Here is a 21,972-nt window from a genome sequence, read left to right as displayed (position 1 = left end):
TCTGATGTACTGTACTTTGCTAGATGGGCGATGATGATGTGCAAAGTCAAGTACAGGTGATATGTCACTTCTTTGTGTATTTTTCAGATACATTTAGGGTGTTTGTGTCTATTTTCCAGACACATTAAGATATTGTGTGTTTGTGTGCATATTTCAGATGGTAGGGTGGAGGTGACAAAGGAGAGTGTGAAGCTGTGCACAATGGGACCTGGGAAGGTGTTTGGAGAGCTGGCCATCCTCTACAACTGTACTAGGACAGCAACCATCAAGAGTGAGTTTACACACACACACACACACACACACACACACACACACACACACACACACACACACACACACACACACACACACACACACACACACACACACACACACACACACACACACACACACACACACACCAACCCAGTGATGTGCAGTGAGGTCGGTGGCTGAGTAAGCACAGGCTATTATCAAAGCCAGATTTACTCACAAATAAACCCTAATGAAGCCCAAGTGAACCATACAACCAGAGTGACATAGGCTATTAACCAAAATTGACAAACAATTTTTCACCAAATGTAAATACCTATGTAGCCAAGATACTCTACACAAGCAGTAGCCTCCGACGGCGGTATATTTCATATAAATTCATACTCCATAGTCTTTTCCAACGCACCGACGCTCACAAAAACATACAATAGTTTTATTACGTGAAATATTATTACACACACATACACTGATTATACCAAACATATACCCCCCCCCCCCTCAAAAAAAAGAGTGTTCAATGCTGTCATCAAGGCAAAGGGTGGCTACTTTGAGGAATCTCAAATATAAAGTATATTTTGATTTGTTTAACTTTTTATGGCTGCAGGGGCAATATTGAGTAGCTTGGATGAAAAGTGCTTATATCAAACGGCCTGTTCCTCAGTCATAGTTGCTAATATTTGCATATTATTATTAGTATTGGATAGAAAACACTCTGAAGTTTCTAAAACTGCTTGAATGATGTCTGTGAGTATAACAGAACTCATATTGGCAAAATCCTGAGTTTAAATCAAAACAGGAAGTCAGCAATCTGAGCTTATATGTATTCACCAGAGTCCCCAATGAAATCCCTTTGAGATATGAATGATTTGCACTGCCTAGGGGTTCCACTAGATGTCAACCATCAATATAAATTATAATGAGGCTTCTATGTTGTTGTGGGAGTGAATGAGAGCAGAATATATGAGATGTCCATCAAGCAGCCATTTTGTGATCGTACTTTTTCCTCATGGTAGTCACTCACCATTGCTCACGTAGACAAGAAGGAATACTCCGGTTGGAACTTTATTGAAGCTATATGTTAAAAACATCCCAATGATTGATTCTGTACTTAGTTTGAAATGTTTCTTCGACCGGTAATATCACTTTTTGAGTTTTTGTCCGATAAAACGCTGACCAGAATTAGCGTTTGGATATACCAAATGCGCTAACAAAAGAAGGTATTTGGACATAAATAATGGAATTTTTCAAACAAAATTAACATTTATTGTGGACCTGGGATTCCTGGAGTGCTTTCTGATGTAGATCATCAAAGGTAAGGGAATATTTATCATGTAATTTCTTTTTTATGTTGACGCTATCTTTGTGGCTCTGGTGTTTTTACTTTTGAGCACCGTCTCAGATTATTGCATGCGGTTTTTTTCCCGTAAAGTTAAAAAAAATCTGACACAGCGGTTGCATTAAGGAGAGGTATATCTATAATTCCATGTGTATTACTTGTATTATAATCTACATTTATGATGAGTATTTCTGTTGAATGATGTGTCTACGCAAAATCACTTTATGTTTTTGGAACTAGTGAATCTAACGTGCCAATGTAAACTCAGATTTTTTTATATAAATATGAACTTTATCAAACAAAAATGGCCGTGCTTATTGTGGTTTGGTGGAGACCTAACATAATCATTTGTAGTGCTTTCGTTGAAAAGCCTATTTGAAATCGGACACTTTGGTGGGATTAACAACGAGAATAGCTTTAAAATGATATAAGACACATGTATGTTTTAGGAAGTGTAATTATGAGATTTCTGTGGTTTGAATTTGGCGCCCTCTATTTTCACTGGTAGTTGTCATATCGATCCCGGTATTGGGATTGCAGCCATAACAGGTTAACACTTTTTTGGTTACAACATGATTCCATATGTGTTATGTCATAGTTTAAATGTCGTCATTATTATTCTACAATGTAGAAAAAGGTAAAAGAATCTCAGTCAAGGTGAAACAGCCCTCTACCCAGTGGGCACACACTGGTTGAATCAATGCTGTTTCCACACCATTTTAATGAAATTACTTTGATCCAACATCGAATAGATGTTGAATTGACGTCTGTGCCCAGTGGGTAGCCACAACATGCAGCTCACCATTTTTGTTGTTTCCTAATTGTTGTGCTTAAGTTTACACCTTAGGAGTTACCACCATAGGCCTACACACATTTCATTGAGCCTGTGTGTGCTATGAGACTGTGTCAGGATGAGGGACATGTGTTTATGGAACACAGAGGACATGGGTACAGATTGGAGATGTAGGGTTGGATAGGACTAACACAGGAACAACACAAGGTGGAAGATAGCCTAGTGGTTAGAGTGGTGGACTAGTAACTGCAAGATTGCAAGATCGAATCCCTGAGCTTACAAAGCAAAATTCTGTTGTTCTGCTCCTAAACAAGGCAGTGAACCCACTGTTCTTAGGCTGTCATTGAAAATAAGAATTTGTTATTTTAACTGACTTGCCTAGTTAAATAAAATAAAAATAGGATCAACATATCACTTTGTGTTAGGACATCTACAATGGATGTATGCAGATTCTGTACAGCTCAATAATGTTGTATCTGAAACTTTATCAGTTTCATTGGCAAGTCCCAGTCAGATTCACATAATATCCCTGAAGTTAACCTCTATTGAGTCATTAATAAATTACTCACATAAGGCTATGATGTATCAGCGATAGGATGTGAAGGATAGAGGGTCCTTGAGGAGGGGGGTTGGGGAAGAGGAGAGGGCATGAGGGGGAAAGTTATTTACCTTCCTCACCTATGATTAATAGAGGTGAGGAGGCTGTCAGTTAGCCACCTTCTACCTGTTCCTCTGGCCGGAGTGTTGCATCTCCTGGCTCCGTTGCCATGGTGTTGAGTCCTCAGAGAGGGTTGAGACTAGGTCTCTGGGGTATTCCCTACAGTTAGAGTGTCTCACCCTTCACAGTCCCCTGCCTCCTTACACTCCCACTCACATGTCCCCCACTACCACTGCTCACACAATGTGGAATTACTCTGTGTTTTTGTGTGTGTGCATGTGAGTTATTCAATAAAAACATATATTATGCTGCCAGTATGAAGCATCTGGGAATGGATATGTACAGTATATGTTCTTCCAGGTGACTTTTCAAGTGCGTGCTCCTCTATGTATCATTTCAAATCAAATGTTATTGGTCACATACACATGGTTAGCAGATGTTATTGTGAGTGTAGTGAAATGCTTGTGCTTCTAGTTCTAATAGTTCAGTAATATCTAACAACTACCTAATACACACATCTAAGTAAAGGGATGGAATAAGAATATATACAGTTGAAGTCTGAAGTTTACATACACCTTAGCCAACTACATCAAACATTTTGGGTAGCCTTCCACAAGCCTCCCACAATAAGTTGGGTGAATTTTGTCCTATTCCTCCTGACAGAGCTGGTGTAACTGAGTCAGGTTTGTAGGCCTCCTTGCTCGCAAATTCAGTTCTGCCCACAAAGATTCTATAGGATTGAGGTCAGGGCTTTGTGATGGCCACTCCAATACCTTGACTTTGTTGTCCTTAAGCCATTTTGCCACAGCTTTGGAAGTGTGCTTGGGGTCATTGTCCATTTGGAAGACCCATTTGCGTCCAAGCTTTAACTTCCTGACTGATGTCTTGATGTTGTTTCAATATATCCACATAATTGTCCTTCCTCATGAAGCCATCTATTTTGTGAAGTGCACCAGACCCTCCTGCAGCAAACACCTCCACAACATGATGCTGCCAACGCTGTGGTTCACTATTGTGATGGTGTTCTTCGGCTTGCAAGCCTCCCCCTTTTTCCTCCAAACATAACGATGGTCATTATGGCCAACAGTTCTATTTTTGTTTCATCAGACCAGAGGACATTTCTCCAAAAAGTACGATCTTTGTCCCCATGTGCAGTTGCAAACCGTAGTCTGGCTTTTTTATGGCAGTTTTGGAGCAGTGGCATCTTCCTTGCTGAGCGGCCTTTCAGGTTATGTCGATAAAGGACTCATCCACTCACACTGTGGATATAGATACTTTTGTACCAGTTTCTTCCAGCATATTCACAAGGTCCTTTGCTGTTGTTCTGAGATTGATTTGAACTTATTGCAAATGTACAAATGTCAGCCAGCAAGTCAGCGTCCATCAGTCAATAAGATATCATTCTGACACCAAACTGATACAAACTGACACCAAACCCACTTTGTCCAACTCGTTTAGAAGCCAAATATCACATATTTCAGAGCAGGCGCAAAATTCACAGTGCCTTCTGTTTAAACCATAATAAAAACTTAAAACACGTAGTTATGTTCTAGCTGCGGGTCCAATTCCGGCATTGTGTTTAGGCCTAGTTGAGGCGACCCTGAATCCCGAGTTTTGGCTCGATAGGTCATTCGGAGCCCGAGCAGCAACCTTAATTAGTGCTGAAAATTCACTTTTTCCGGGCTTTGCTATGGGGTCCCTGAAAGAGCTATCGGACAGAAACTTTAGGGTCCGTATCTATGGGCTGAGGCGGTTTCAATGCACCTTAGACTTGTGACTCTGGGACTTTTCTAAATGTCGACATTTTCACGATGGTCAAAATTAATTGAAATCATTTGCAAATGTACAAGGCTGTTCCTCGGACGGAGCCACATAACTCACTGTGCATGACCAACTTAATTCCTAGAACATGTATATATAGTTTCAGAGCTCTAGGTCTGACGGTTCTTTCATAGTTCGAACGCAGGTAACTATTGCAGGCTCTTTGTGTCTTTAAGCCCCTCACTGTTTCACTCCCCATTGACTGTATGTGTGTGTGATTTCAGAAAATCAAAGACAATCACAGAAATCACGTAGAGCTCCGAAACCCACCTTAACAGATTTGTCTGAACACGCCGCAACTGGATATGTAACCTTTTGAAAGAAAAACACATTTCATTGACCGTCACCAATTGTACATGGTACGATTTCTCGTAAATTATGATAGATAAATGTCTGGTTCTTTTTTCCTGACACCGTAGGTTCATTTACTGTGACGTGAAGCGGTCAAATTAGCGCTCTACTTTTGTGTTTGACCTTTAAAAACTTCTTAAGGATACCACCCCCCCCCCCCCCCCCCCCGTCTCTCAATTTCCGCCTGAAGACATACCCAAATATAACTGTCTGTAGCTCAGGCCCAGAAGCAAGGATATTAATATTCTTGGGTATCATTTGAAAGGAAACCCTCTGAATTTTGTGGAAATGTGATTTGAATGTAGGAGAATATAACACCATAGATGGTAGAAGAAAATACAAGGAAATAAACATATGTTTTCTGTTTTTATTGTTGCTGCATCACCTTTTAACTGAACAAAAACAGCCAACCATACAGATAGGATGCTGGGGATGATTTAAATGAAGAACATAAGATGGCAACAGTATTTGAAAAAGGTTTCAGAGCATGTAGCCACCCAGGTGTCCCACACAAGATGCCCAAATGTACCCAAGTGGCCGAATTGGTACAGTGATACATTTTGAAGTAAATTAAAATTAAATTGAATCTGGGCAGGTGAACACCACTGGTTGGAGCAGAAGGGACAGAGGTAGAGGGGGCAGAGGTAGAGGGGGCAGAAGGTGCTGCAGTAGACTTGCTGTAGCAAACAAGCTCCTGGATGAGCAGCTCTCGGAAGGCTAGCTGTGAGATGTGGGGCTGTCCACAGCTCTTAGCCATTTCCTTCTGGAGGATGAAGGAATTCACCACAGCAATGTCAATGAAATTATAGAAAATGTCTTGTACCATTTCATTGTCTTGTGGAGAACATTGTATTACCCTAATACCTAGCCCAGAACATAGCCCAGTTGACAAATTATTACAAACAGTAACCAGCCAAGCAGAAGCGTTACAAAACTCAGAAATAGAAATAAAATGAATCCCTTACCTTTGATGATCTTCATATGGTGGAAATCAGAAGACATTCATTTACTCAATAAATGTTCCTTTTGTTCGATGAAGTCTCTTTATATCCAAAAACCTCAGTTTTGTTAGCACGTTTTCTTCAGTAATCCACAGGCTCAAACTCAGTCAACAATCAGACAAAAAAATCCTAATTGTATCCGTAAAGTTCATAGAAACATGTCAAACAATGTTTATATTCAATCCTCAGGTGTTTTTTTAGCCTAAACTATCTATAATATTTCAACCGGACAATAATGTCGTCAATATAAAAGGTAAACAAGAAATGCACATGCGCCTGAAACAAATGGAGCTATTTCGCCTACAAAAAATGAAAAAATAAACTTTGGCTATCTACCTGGGAGTCTCGTGAGTGAAAACATCCAAAGTTCATCAAAGGTAAACTATTTAATTTGATTGCTTTTCTGATTTGTGACAAGTTTGCCTGCTGCTAGCAAGGCATAATGCTATGCTAGGCTATCGATAAACTTACACAAATGCTTGTCTAGCTTTGGCTGTAAAGCATATTTTGAAAATCTAAAATGACAGGGTGATTAACAAAAGGCTAAGCTGTGTCTCAATATATTTCATTTGTGATTTTCATGAATAGGAATATTTTCTAGGGATATTTATGTCCGTTGCGTTATGCTAATTAGTGTCAGGCGATGATTACGCTCCCGGATCCGGGATGGGGAATCACAAGATTAAGAAGAAGTTTTTAAATGATGTTAGATACATGTATTTACAAGAACATTTAATATTATGAATTGTGTATGCTATTTCACCGGATGTTAGCCTATACGTGACGTTAGCGTCTAGAGAGGTTAATCCCAGAAAAATGGCCTTAACTGAAAAAGCGTTAGACCAAGCGTTAGCCCATTAGGCCAAACCTGTGCTCACCAAGTTTCGTCTTCAAAGTATTTTCCGTTTAGGAGAAATGGCCATGTCATTTTGGTGATGTTTTGTACATTTGCAATAAGCAAATGACCGAGATGCTTTATTTAATGACTTCCTGGAAGATCTGGTCCTGGGGCACGGCCTGAGGACCTTGCCATATTTTGGAAACATTTGCGGACGTCTAGTAAGGGACCGTACATTTGCAATATGGAGATCCTCATCAATTATACAGCAAATGCCATTTGCGTCCTTTTTGCAGGTCATGCCACAGCATTTCAATTGGGTTGAAGTCAGGACTCTGACTGGGCCACTCCAGAAGGCATATTTCCTTCTGTTAACCTCACTTGGGTACAGGGCAGTATTTTCACATCTGGATGAAAAGCGCGCCCAAAGTAAACTGTCTGTTACACAGGCCCATAAGCTAAGATATGCATATATGTAGTAGATTGGATAGAAAACACTCAACAATTTCTAAAACTGTTAAAATAAGGCCTGTGGGTATAACAGAACTGATATGGCAGGCGAAACCCCAAGGACAAACCATCCCAAAAAAATAGAATTTCAGCCTACCACTATTTTCAATGGCTGTCACTTTTCCCAGGTTGCAGTTCCTAGGGCTTCCACTAGATGTCAACAGTCTTTAGAAAGAGTTTCAGGCTGGGTTTTGGAAAAATGAGCCAGAAATTGTAGTTTTTCTAGGTCGCTCCCATTTTGGCTGTAGTGTTTCCAAGCGTGTGAATGAGAGCGCGTTCTTTGGTATTTTTCTCCGGTAATGACAATACCGATTCTCTAAATGTATTGTTTATTTACATATTAGGGTACCTAAGGTTGGATTATAAACATTGTTTGAAGTTTATTAGTAATGTTTGAGATTCATTTTGTATGCGTTTTGATGGAGGGAAACTAACTAAACTCTGCTAAACTGAGTTTTATGGATATAAAGGACATTATCGAACAAAAGGACCATTTGTGATGTAACTGGGACCTTTTGGAGTGCCAACAGAAGAAGATCATCAAAGGTAAGGCATTTATTATATAGCTATTTCTGAATTTTGTGTCTCACCTGCCTGGTTGAAATATGTTTTTCATTTTTTTGTATGCAGGGCGCTGTCCTCAGATAATCCCATGGAGTGCTTTCTCCGTAAAGCCTTTTTGAAATCTGACTGAGCGGCTGGATTAACAAGAAGTTAAGCTTTATTTTGATGTGTTACACTTGTGATTTTATGAAAGTTAAATATTTATAATTCTGTAGTTTGTATTTTGCGCTCTGCAATTTCACCAGATGTTGGCCAGGTGGGACGCTACCTGCCCATAAGAAATTAAAGCCTTTCTGTTGTTGATTTGCTACTGTGTTTTGGGTCATTGTCCTGTTGCATCGCCCAACTTCTGTCGAGCTTCAATTGGCGGACAGATAACATTACATTTTCCTGCAAAATGTCTTGATAAACATGGGAATTCATTTTGCCGTCAATGATAGCAGTCTGTCCAGGCTCTGTGGCAGCAAAGCAGCCCAAACCAAAATGCTCCCTCCACCATACTTTAAAGTTGGGATGAGGTTTTGATGTTGGTGTGCTGTGCCTTTTTTTATCCACACATAGTTGGAGTGTTGTGTGTTCCTTCTTTCCAAACAACTCAACTTTAGTTTAATCTGTCCACAGAATATTTTGCCAGGGCAGCTTTTATCTTTTTATCAGCTCTTATCTTTTGGAGAAATCATTAGCCTAGGGGTTCACATACATTTTCCAACCTACACTGTGAATGTTATTTCATAGTTGATGTTTTCACTATTATTCTACAATGTAGAATATAGTAAAAATAAAGAAAAACCCTTGAATGAGTAGGTGTCCAAACTTTTGACCGGGTACTGTATATATTCTGTATATATTCGACTGTCAGTCCTTTCATGAATAGCTCTATGAATATGAGAGCGGTTTCATTTCTCCAGCATCATCTCTCAGCTTTTTACCAAAAGAGGCAGGGTCATGCATTGTTATTGTTTCAACTGCGGATTGCCCCTTTAAGCTAAAACATGAGTGAGGGTGAAACATTTTAAAATCAACTGGTTTAAAGCAGACATCAACTGACTATGTGTCCTGCTTGATCACATTTCCACTAATATACTGTATATGGAAATGCTTATGTGATTGGGGCTTTCTCTTCTCCCTGATGTATATTACTTTCATATAATTATATAGGAAGTAAGTGCTGTTTAAAATTATTAGAACTAATGTTTTTTTCTCACACAGTGTGACTGAACATGTACTAGTCTTTAGACAGGGACTGTCTGTGGAGATGAGGGCACTCAGAACAGAGGGAGGCAGTGAGAGGAGAGCACTTGTACTCTCAGGAGGAGGTGTGCTGTGTATTTGCGTCTCCACTTGTCACACACATCTCATATCACCACAAACAAGAGTCTTTATAGAGTTGGAGTGTCTGCCCTTGAAAGAGAGAGAAAATGAAATAGAGGGGGCAGAGAGCTGCAGGCATACAGAAAGAGATAGAGGTAAATTCAAATGAGAGATGAGAGAGGAATGCAAACAGAGAATGAGATGAAAAGTGAGGAAGGTGAAGAGAGAGAAATAGAAAACTCCAGGAATTCAGTGTGAGAATAGCTCTGCATCTTAACAAAAATGTTTTAATGGACATTTTTATGGTAATATCTGTCAATACGAACATAGGCATGGTAAAAGAAAACTATTGAAAATAACATGAGTGATCATTAAGATTCAACTTCAGACAAAATCATTTCTGACATTTTTGTAGGCTATTGTTAGTCAACTTGTCTGTAATTAGATACATGTATCTTCTGTTATGTCATTAAATGTTGCCATAGAAGACTAAATAAACCCTTTGTCACCAGAATAATGTCATAAATCGATATAATAAATGCTTCAACTTAGTTTACATTTGTAAATCTCTGTCATCTTTCACGGACCAAAGACATTAGGGACCAGGGAGAAAATGCAAAAATAGAAAGCTGTGAAAAAATGACCCAACATGTTCCGGATAAGATTTCAGTTCGGCTTGGATTATTCTTTTATGTGGTTGAAATACTATCAGCTTTTATGATGCTGATAAAGATAGCACCTCTACAGATGGTATCTAACTGAGCTTTCACATTCTCTAAAGATGCTGAAGAAAATCATATTTCTCCACTCCTGTTCCCGGGACGAAATTTTTCCTACATTTGGTATATCGTTTTACTGCAAGAAATGCTTAATTTTGCAGGAGTTAATATTAAGGCTGTGTGAGAGGTTATAGACCTACAGTCAGTGTTCAGATTTCAGTTTTCATATAACCCATCTGAGAAGTAGGCTACAGTTCCCTTGACGGGCCATAGGCCTATTTGAAGTCCCAGCCGTGACTTTCGAATTTACATTGCGCCTCAATCATCACATAACGTGTCACTGCTATCATCCTCTTTTACCACTTCACCAAATCTTCCATAAAACATTACTTTCCTGGTCCTCCTTTCTCTTTATTTTCAATTCTCATATTGCAGCTTTTCTCTTATTGAATTAAACTCCAACATTGCCATGTTTGCCTCCGTGGATTGAGCAACTTTTTTTTGCCAGTTCCCAAAAGCATTTGGCCCTTTACTTAACTAGGCAAGTCAGTTAAGAACAAATTCTCATTTAAAATGACGGCTTACCGGGGAACAGTGGATTAACTGCTTTGTACAGATTTTTACCTTGTCAGCTCAGGGATTCGATTTCAGCAACTTTTCAGTTACTTGTCCAACACTCTAACCACTAGGCTACCTGCCACCCTGAAGTTTAGGGACTAATGCTGAGCCTCTCAATGTAGCCTATATAAATACATTTCACAAGAATGATACATTTATGGATGTTTTATCTTTAGTCAAGCCACCTACCTGCACTTCATCCACACAATATTCGACGACCCTAAACCTGTCCGCCTTGCGGATATAACCATGGGGACTGTGGGTTATGAGTCAATCCTTTTTTAGACTAAGCTGTCAGTGTCCCACGAGAACACCTAAACTGAATGGACAATGTATTTTGAGTCACACCCTTGAAACAAGAGTTCCCACATTTTTTTCTTATTTGGCTTTTTTTCACAGTGATTTTGAACCATGGTTGGTTGCTCGTCTTAATGAGCTATTTCCCACATGGGCTTACAGATGTGTAGTTGAACGCTGGGCCCCTGCTGAGATAGGAAGCTTTTTAGTAAGAGTGATTGGTGTTTCTGAGTAGAGAAGGATGCCCTCTCTGACCCAACTGTACTAAGGGCTATATTTTCAACTGTAAGGAGGTGCAAGTGTCAAACGCACATTAGTTTGTAATTTTGCCGTGTAAAAACTGGCACCCTGGTATTTTCCAGCCCTAACGCCAGGTTCGGCAATTTACCTGTCTAACATCAGCTCACTTATGCTAAGATGGGAGGGGTGGCAATATCTGAGGTGTGTACTTAAAAGCAAGTGCAAAAGTGATAAATTCGGGATAATGTGACGTTAAGACCCACAAAAAGCAGGTCCTAACGTTAACAGTTGATAATGGCATGGATTTTGACTGCGGAAGCGCAGGCTATCCAGCCGTTATGCACAGTGCCCATGGAAGAGATGTGCTTTTTGTGCCTGTGAATCTTGAATTTAGAAGCATAAAACTATTGCCCCCCCCGCCCACTTCTTTAATATGATTAAAAACCAAGCACAGACTACCCTCCCCTTAATCAAGGCTGGTTTATCAGCAACGCATAGGTGTGTAATTTTATCCTGGCCATTAGCCAAGTAGCCTATGAATAAAGGGTTTTTAAATGGTCTACTGAGTGTACTTTGAAATATTTTAGGTTTTTGCCATCATGCATCATGCTTTTTCATTATTCATAATTCATATACTTCATTATGCTTGTTCAAGTAGCCTGTCCATCCTGATTTTCAAAGAACGCACTTTGTTGGATTACCAAAAACACGCTCCTCCACAACCTTTGTCCTCCTATAATGCCATATCAACTGCAGATTGTTTTGAGAATCTACCTCACACATTACCAACGATTCAATTGACAGGAGCCAGGAGTAAATGTATAGACGTGTGAATGTTATGTGTAAGGACATTTAGGCTTACATGTGCACACAGTGCCTTGAATGAGAGAAGAGATTTGATTTACTCTTAGGCCTAGGCTACTAAGGCTGGTTCAACAGAAATGCGCTGTCTTTTTTATCCTGGCCTTGCAAAGAAGTCTATCCATAAAAGTTGTTTAAAATGGTCTATTCGCCAGAGTGCTGTGGGATTATATAATATACTCTTTGAAGAGGTAGGGTTCAAATGTTTTCAGAAGATGGGCAGGGACTCTGCTGTCCTAGCTTCAGGGGGAAGCTGGTTCCACCATAAGAGTGCCAGGACAGAGAAGGGCTTGGACTGGGCTGAGCGCTACCTGCCCTCCAATAGGGGTGGGACGGCCAAGTGACCAGAGGTGGCAGAACGGAGTACTCAGGTTGGTGTGTAGGGCTTGAGCAGCCTGAAGGTAGGGAGGGGCAGTTCCTCTTGCTGCTCTGTAGGCAAGTACCATGGTCTTGTAGTGGATGCAGGCGGGACTGCAGCATTCTGGATAAGTTGTAAGGGTTTGATGGTACTGTCATGTATTAATGTGACAAACTGATGTGGTGACGTCCTAAAGGAATGTGAGGGGATTACACGGACAGTGATGAGTAAAGACATGAAGTTTACCTCAGAGGCTGGTTGATTTAATTCTATGTAATATCTTAACTTAGCACGAGTTATCCGTATAGAATTGAACAATGAGGATGTTTGAAAATGATAGTTAAATTTTAAAAGTGAGTTAGTGTTGTCAAAATGGAAAACAAAGTTTGACTGCTGCAATGAGCCCACTACACTAGGTCCACGCTGGACCTTGTGGTTGATGGCTTTTGAGCTGTTCACGAATGGTAAAGGATCAATACTGTCTGGTGACGTTGATGCGGTTACAAGACAACGGAGGAGAGCTTTGCTTTTACATCAAGCTGGGACAGATGTGCAGGACATTTTCTCCACACTCGCAGACACCGGCGAACCAACGGACTATGTCAGGGCTGTGGCAGCGTTAAACGCATATTCCGTGCCACAGGTGAACACAGCGTTTACGGGACAGACATTTTATCAACTGACACAGAAAACTGGTGAGACAGTTCAGCCATTTGTTACTCATCTTAGACAAGCAGCTCAATACTGACTTTGCTGGAGATGAGGACAATCAGATTAGAGATGGCATAATGAGCAAATGTAATACTGAATATGCGCCAAAAACGATTGGAGGACCCTGGGCTAATATTAGGCTGTCACTCGAGCTAGCCGCACAATGTGAAAGAATTGAAGTGCAAATGGCCGCCATGCATGTGAGTACAGGGGAAGCAGGTAGCCTAGTGGTTGGAGTGCTGGGCCAGTAACCAGAAGGTTGCTAGATTAAATCCCCGAGCTAACAAGGTAACAATCTGTCGTTCTACCCCTGAGCAAGTCAGTTCACCGGGCACCGTGGATGTTGATTAAGGCAGCCCCCTGCAACTCTCTGATTCAGAGGGGTTGGGTTAAATACGGAAGACACAGTTCAGTTGAATACATTCAGTTGGACAACTGACTAGGTATCCCCCTTCCCCTCATAATGCAAGATATGATGACTTAAAAGCTGACTGTAACCAAAAACATTAATACAGATGCTAAATATGAGACGGTGCATCATGTTTTCATACAGATATAAAAATACTCATATTTGGAGTAACATCGGCGAGCAGAAAGGGAAATCCAAGACCTATGCAGACAACTGTCGTAAAGGTGGACGTCGGCGATCAGGTTCTCCTAAAACAGGACAAAACAGACAAGTTCACAACAAGATATCACACACTGATCAATAAAGAGGGAAACAATGTGATTGTTCAATCTCCAACTGGAGCCAGGTATTCAAGGAATACAACAGTGAAGAGGTATATATTTGAGGAGCCGGATCCACAATCAAAGGACAACACACAACTGAAAGAGACTGAAACAGAGTCCTAATCTGAGACCGTACATATAATCCAAACCAGAGACCATCTGTGAGGGATCACCACAGACACCCAAGCCAGTCCCTCAGACAAATTAAACCAGCCACAGAAGTGAACAAACTTTGTCATTAAATAATTATCCCGTACTTAAATAAGTGAAAACCAGTATAAACTGAAAAATGTGAAATATAAAAGGACTAATGCGAAGACTCAATGTTTGAGTTGTGGAAAAGTGCAGAAGGTTTTGTTACAAGAAAAGGAAAGTCCATTAGAACAGAAATAAGACATTAAACAGATTTCAGTTGTTTATTGATAACATAAAGGTTGCTATACAGATCAAGAATAAGTGCTGTTGTGTATGTCAGGTTGACATTGAAGTTCATATCCAAGTAAAGAGGGGGATGTCGTGTATTGATACGACGTCACAATAGGAATGTGAGGGGATTACATGGAGAGTGGAGTAAAGACATGTTTAAGTTTACCTCAGTCTGGTTGATTTAATTCAATATAATATCTTAACTTAGCACAAGTTGTAAGTATAGGATTGAACAGGTACATGTGGGAGCCCAGCCAACGGCGAGTTGCAGTTACAGAGAACAGGGTGTTGATCAGAGTCATTCCAAGGTTCTTTGCACTCTGGGAGGGGGACACCGTGGAGTTGTCAACCATGATGGAGGTCTTGTAGCAGGCAGGCCTTCCCCAGGAGGAAGAGCAACTCTGTATTGTCTTGGTTGAGCTTGAGCTGGTGAGCCGCCATCCAAGCTGAGAAATCTGCCAGGCATGCAGCGATGCATGTCGCCACCTTGGTGTTGGAAAAGGGGGAAGAAGGAAAGTAGTTGAGTGTCATCCGCATAGCAATGATAGGAGAGACCCTGTGAGGATAGGATGGAGCTGAGTGACTTGGTGTATAGAGAGAAGAGGACCTAGAATCAAGCCATGGGGGACACCAGTAGTGAGAGTACGTGGTACAGACACAGATCCTCTCCAGGTCACCTGTTAGGAGTGGCCTGCCATGTAGGATTCAATACAAGAGTGTGCAGAGCCTGAGACACCCAGCCCTGAGTGTGTGGATACAAGGATCTGATGGTTCATGTGTCGAAGGCAGTGGATAGAGGATTGTGGAGGATAATTTCCTAGGGTTACAAAGTGGCTATAGCAGCAGAAGTTTAGTTTGCCTTCATTTTCTTTCAGCCCTGTTCTGTAAGCTTGCAATGAGTTACTCAGCTACGGAGCAGTAGGGGAGAACTGAGCCGGCCAATGAGAGTCATAGGATGCAGAAAGGGAGGAGAGTAGGGTCGAAGAGGCAGAATCAGGAGACAGGAGGGAGAAGGATTTAGCAGAAGGGAGAGATGATAGTTTAGAAGAGGAGAGAGAAGTGGGAGAGAGAGGGAAGAATGTGTATTGTCTGACTTGTGAGTGGGAGGGGACTGGGAAAGCATAAGGTCAAAAGAGCCAAGTAAGGGAAAGAAATAGTTGTATATTTTTTTTTTATCGAAGGCAGACATTGGGAGGTTGAAGTGGCCCGGTATGTAGAGGGGTGAGCCATCGTCAGGAAATTTGCTTATTAAGGTGTCAATCACTTTGAGGAACTCGAATGTACGTTGTCGGCGATAGATGACAACAATGTTAAGAATTAGTGGACAAGTGGCAGCATGGAATTCAAATGAGGAGATGGACAGGTGAGTGAGAAAATAGAAACTCCACTTAAGAGAAATTAAGAGCCCTGTACCACCACCGCGACGACCAGATGTATTCGGACTATGAGAGAACACGTGGTCAAATGAAGACAGAGCAGATGGACTAGCAGTCTTCTCTGTGGTGATCAATTTCTCCATCAGGGCCAAAAAGTCTAGGGACTAAAGGGCATGATAGGCTGAGATTAACTCAGAGTTCTTCACTGCAGATCCAAACGTTGCCAGAGATCAGGATTTCCACATTGATTGTGTGTGCAAGGTACACTAAATGTGAAGGGTATCAGCCAAGTGGTGGGGAGCACATGTAAAGCCTACAGGGAAAAGAACAAACCGGTATCGAAAACACAGAGTTAACAAAGCTACAAAAGAGCAAAATGAGATTCAAAGTGAGAGAGTGGAGTCTTCCTTTCTTTTCTTTCTCTAATAACTTGGCCGAACCATCTTTATTTCAGCGACATGATCGCCTCTTACAGCTGCCGTTGAGAAAACAAGGGAGACTGAAGTACTAACACTAATTGCTAATTGCCTAGCAGTGGTGAAGGGTACGTCTCACGGTACTAATTGCTGATTGCCTAGGAGAGAAGAAACCACTCTCCCTCCAATACAGCCACTGATTACAAAAACAACAACAGTCACAAATTGCCCTGCCCCTTAATCATGGTTGATGTGTCAACAATCATCTGCAAGTTATGAGCAGTCAGCTGTTTACACACCAACTAGGCTACTGGGAAGACAGACAACACGTAAAGTAGATGGCCCTGGCTAGTAAAAAGACAGTACTAGACAACAACAGATTAAGACAAAAAGTATATTTAGCAATCCTGGAGAAATCAGGAGTCCTCTAGCTATAGATTGTCACTGTTGCATAGAGCAGTGTTTTGATGATTGTTCCATTTTCCCTCAGCAGGAAATGCCATCCCTGAGCTGTCAGGGGACACATTTATGACATTCAGCTGCAGCATTCTACAAAGACACAACAGCTAATTTGTTGTTATGGTTATCAGAGGTGAAAGAGGAAGGAGGAATTATGCATATTGTTAAGATGCTCACAGACATTACATCTAGAGCCAGAGTGGTCAAAATAATTTTGCAGTAGGCTCCATGTATATCTGCCTCTGAAATGTTTGGTACATTTTGAGTCTCTTTCAGGAAGGTGCTGGTACCTTGATGTGGTTCCAAAGTGCAACTCAGGAATCAAATATTCCTTGGCAACAGAGATGCATAAAACCTGTTGTGGTAGCAACGGTTTAAAGCTTTCGGGGATTTAAAAAAATCTTTATCAATAAATAAATAGTTGTATTCATCATCTGATGTTCTAATGTTGAAGCAGTTTGACCTCTTAAGATGATGGACAGACAGTCCAGACAGTCTCCTGCTGCAAGGACTTCCCTTACAGAAAAAACTCATACATTTCATGTGATAACATGTGAAGTGTTCCAAAAATATGTTTTCATTTGATCACGTGATAGATATTATGTGAAGTTAATGTGATTATGTGACAACGTGTAAAGCAACATCTGATAACATTAAACTACATGTGAAAACGTGATCACATGTGAAGTGTTCCAAAAACATGATTTCACACGCTTTCACGTGAAATTCCATGTGAAATCATGCAATTTTGCATTTGAAATCATGTGGTTTTTCTGTAAGTGCTTGGAAACAATGTCCCTTTCATTTCATCAGCCCTGCTCTGTGACACAGGCTATCAACAATGTGACAAAACTAAGTCAATTGTGACAGACAAAATAATGAGGTAGAGAGATGTGGAAGCAGATATGAGCAGGCTGTGGACCGCTGCGCCACTCGGGAGCTAAGACATCTCATTGCTAGAGGCGTCACTACAGACCCTGGTTTGATTCCAGGCTGTATCACAACCGGCAGTGATTTGGAGTACCATAGGGCAGCACAAAATTGGCCCAGCATCGTCTGGGTTCAGGTTTGGCCAGGGGTAGGCTGTCATTGTATATTTTCTTAACTGACTTTCCTAGTTACAGGTGAAATAATAAAAAATAAAAAATGTATTCTCCTATTGATGAATAGGATTCTATAGGACTATCTCAGAATGACCAGACTGAAATGTATCAGGCCACGCCAATAGTAATTTCCTCGGTGGAGAATGATTTTCTGGGTGGTTTTATGTAATGATGTGGAAAATAAACAATTAACATTTATCTTTGAAGGAAACAGCCTATGGTGGAAGGACAATATTGTCTCTGCATTCTAAACTAGTGGGAAGCAGAATCATAACAGCAACAAAGCTTTGTCATTGTCATCTGTTTCAATTGAGAATTGAAAAGGTAGTTATTATTAACACAATTTTTCCTGACCATTGAACTCACAATTTGGGGCTTTGTAAAGCAGCAGCATTAAAAAGAAAAATAGCAGAGAGAAGAGAAGACTGAAACTGGCTGAAAAGGCTGTTTAATTTTAAACTCTCAGATCAAAGTTAAGGAGATGGTTTAAAGTAAAAGTATCAATCAATCTATTTAAAAATATAATAACGTTTATTCTAGGAACAACATTCTTCTTCTAGGGGCAGACTTAATTTATAAAAGTATAAATTTTCTCTCCACATCGTTCCCTATTATTTCCTGTTTTCTTTTGATTTGAAAGATTTGGTTGCACCTTAATTGGGGAGAATGGACTTGTGGTAATGACTGGAGCGGAATAGGTGGAATGGTATCATATCAAACACAGGGTTTCTAGATGTTTGATGCCATTCCATTTAAAATGAAAATCAAATCAAAATACAAATAATTTTTCACATGTGCCGAATACAACACGAGTAGACCTTACAGTGAAATGCTTACTTACAAGCCCTTTAACCAACAATGCTTTAAGATGTTTTAAGAAAAAATACATGTTCATTAAAAAATAGATAAGTAAAACAAATGGAATATAAAAGTAACAAATTTATTAAACAGCAGCAGTAAAATAACAATAACGAAGCTATATACAGGGAGTACTGGTACCGAGTCAATGTGCGGGGGCACCGGCTAGTCAAGGTCATTTTAAACATTTTTTATTTCACCTTTATTTAACCAGGTAGGCCAGTTTAGAACAAGTTCTTATTTACAACTTCGACCTGGCAAAGATAAAGCAAAGCAGTGCGACAAAAACAACAGAGTTACACATGGGATAAACAATCGTACAGTCAATAACACAATAGAAAAATCTGTGTACAGTGTGTGCAAATGAAGTAAGGAGGTAAGACAATAAATAGGCCAATGGTGGCGAAGTAATTACAATTTAGCAATTTACACTGGAGTGATATATGTGCAGAAGAGGATGTGCAAGTAGAAATACTGGTGTGCAAAAGAGCAGAAAAACAAATATGGGGATAAAGGTTGGTGGTTGGTTGGTTGGATGGGCTAATTACAGATGGGCTGTGTACAGCTGCAGCGATTGGTAAGCTGCTCTGACAGCTGACGCTTAAAGTTAGTGAGGGAGATATAAGTCTCCAACTTCAGTGATTTTTGCAATTTGTTCCAGTCATTGGCAGCATAGAACTGGAAGGAAAGGCGGACAAATGAGGTGTTGGCTTTGGGGATGACCAGTGAAATATACCTGCTGGAACTCGTGCTAGGGTGGGTGTTGCTATGGTGACCAGTGAGCTGAGATAAGGTGGAGCTTAACCTAACAAAGACTTATAGATGACCTGGAGCCAGTGGGTTTGGTCACGATTATGTAGCGAAGACCAGCCAACGAGAGCATACAGGGTAGTATATGGGGCTTTGGTGACAAAACGTATGGCACTGTGATAGACTGCATCCAATTTGCTGAGTAGAGTGTTGGAGGCTATTTTGTAAATGACATCGCCGAAGTCAAGGATCTGTAGGATAGTCAGTTTTACGAGGGTATTTTTGGCAGCATGAGTGAAGGAGGCTATGTTGTGAAATAGGAAGCTGATTCTAGATTTAACTTTGGATTGGAGATGCTTAATGTGAGTCTGGAAGGAGAGTTTACAGTCTAGCCAGACACCTAGGTATTTATAGTTGTCCACATAATCTAAGTCGGAACCGTCCAGAGTAGTGATGCTATTCGGGCGTGCAGGTGCGGGCAGCAATTGGTTGAAGAGCATGCATTTAGTTTTACTAGCATTTAAGAGCAGTTGGAGGCCACGGAAGGAGTGTTGGCGTTGAAACTCGTTTGGAGGGTTGTTAACACAGTGTCCGAAGAAGGGCCAGATGTATACAGAATGGTGTCGTCTGCGTGGAGCTGGATCAGAGAATCACCCGCAGCAAGAGCGACATCATTGATATATACAGAGAAAATTGAGGTAATATGTACATGTAGGTAGAGTTAAGGTGACTATGCATTTGCGCCGTTCTAGACATTATTATGAGCCATTGTCCCTCAGCAGCCTCCTGACTTCTAACCTGTTAACATATGACCCTAGTGTATTCCTACACACAATGCATTTCCCAAAAATAAATCAGACATTGACTTTATTCTCATTTACTCTGAATCGTCCATTTGAGAGAATTCAGGTGATGTCTATTTCAAGTTGTGAATAATCACGAAAAGACCTGTTGTCTCACCAATGTCACTGGAGACAAGGATTATAAATTATTTCATTGCAGTTTTCCATCCCTGACAGGACTCTGCTGTAATGTGACCACAGGCCTCCTCCATTTCCTGGAGAAGGGCCATATGTTCATGGGGTTTGCAATCATACACCTTCCACCACCATGCTGAAAACAACTCCTCAGTGGGTTTGGGAAATTAAGAATATGGTGGGAGATAGAGCATTGTAAACCTGGGATAGTCATCAAACGTGTTGCAGAAATGAGTATCCCGATGGAAACTCACGTTGTCCCAAATTAGAACACACATTTGCTGCTCAGGATCACCTGGACCTCTCTGCTCTGGCTTAAAAAGATGTGTTCAGGAAATTAAGGATATGGTCAGTTTTGTATGGTCTAAGGGTGGCATGGTGGTGGAGGATCCCATTGTGGCTCATAGCTGTGCATATGGTGACATTTCCCCCACGCTGGCCAGGTACCTCAATGATGGAGCATTGACCAATGATGTTCCTTCTCCTCCTCATCTTCGCTAAATTGAATCCAACTGCATCTATGAATATGAGTTCCTGAGGGATGGGACTTGCATCCAACTACATGATTCTCTGAAATGACAGCAAATACTATAATTGTTGAATAGTAAAGTTTACTGGCAACATCAATGAGTCTCTAAGGTTTCAAGAGTCTAATGCTAGTACATTACTTACTTGCACATGTTCGTGCCATTTATCTTTCACTCTTTGGGGATTCCTATCAAATGGGTGGATTGACATCCGGAGATGGTGTTTCTTAAGGATGCAGGCTTTGGTTGATAAGCTCTCTCTGATGTTATGGAAGATGGAATGGTTTTTAATCATCTGTTGTTGGATTTCTCGCAGTCTTATAGCATTATTTTCAACTACCATTTCTGACTCGTTTGAGGAAACTACAGTTGAAGTCGGAAGTTTACATACACCTTAGCCAACTACATTTAAACTCCGTTTTTCATAATTCCAGACATTTAATCCTCGTAAAAATTCCCTGTTTTAGGTCAATTAGGATCACCACTTTTTTTGAAGAATGTGAAATGGCAGAATAATAGTAGAAAGAATGATATATTTAAGCTTTTATTTCTTTCATCACTTTCCCAGTGGGTCAGAAGTTTACATATACTCAATTAGCATTTGGTAGCATTGCCTTTAAATTGTTTAACTTGGGTCAAACGTTTTGGCTAGCCTTCTACAAGCTTCTCAAAATAAGTTGGGTGAATTGTGGCCCGTTCCTCCTGACAGAGCTGGTGTAACTGAGTCAGGTGTGTAGGCCTCCTTGCTCGCACACGCTTTTTCAGTTCTGCCCACAAATGTTCTCTAAGATTGAGGTCAGGGCTTTGTGATGACCACCCCAATACCTTGGCTTTGTTATCCTTAAGCCATCTTGCCACAGCTTTCGAAGTTTGCTTGGGGTCATTGTCCATTTGGAAGACCCATTTGCGACCAAGCCCTAACTTCCTGACTGATGTCTTGAGATGTTGTTTTAATACATGGATATCCACATAATTTTCCTCTCTCATGATGCCATCTATTCTGTAAAGTGCACCAGACTCTTCTGCAGCAAAGCATCCCCACAACATGATGCCACCCGCATGCTTCACGGTTGGGATGGTGTTCATTCGCTTGCAAGCCTCCCCTTTTT

The 21,972-nt window shown here is 40.7% G+C and overlaps 1 protein-coding gene across 3 annotated transcripts in view; it reads left to right on the top strand.

The window, feature by feature from the left end:
• LOC110502467 (cGMP-dependent protein kinase 1) overlaps positions 1-21,972 on the top strand; it is a 183,143-nt gene that overhangs the window by 91,733 nt on the left and 69,438 nt on the right. For all 3 annotated transcript variants that reach the window (XM_090216934.1, XM_021580501.3, XM_021580500.3), the window contains exon 3: positions 158-271. In XM_090216934.1, the coding sequence (XP_090073060.1) occupies positions 158-271 (114 nt within the window). The remainder of the gene's footprint in view (positions 1-157; positions 272-21,972) is intronic.

The sequence above is a fragment of the Oncorhynchus mykiss genome, chromosome 23 (genome assembly GCF_057628025.1).
Source record: "Oncorhynchus mykiss isolate SJ-2025 chromosome 23, ASM5762802v1, whole genome shotgun sequence".
NCBI classification, from domain to species: Eukaryota; Metazoa; Chordata; class Actinopteri; order Salmoniformes; family Salmonidae; genus Oncorhynchus; species Oncorhynchus mykiss.
This window is presented reverse-complemented; position numbering and strand designations above follow the sequence as displayed.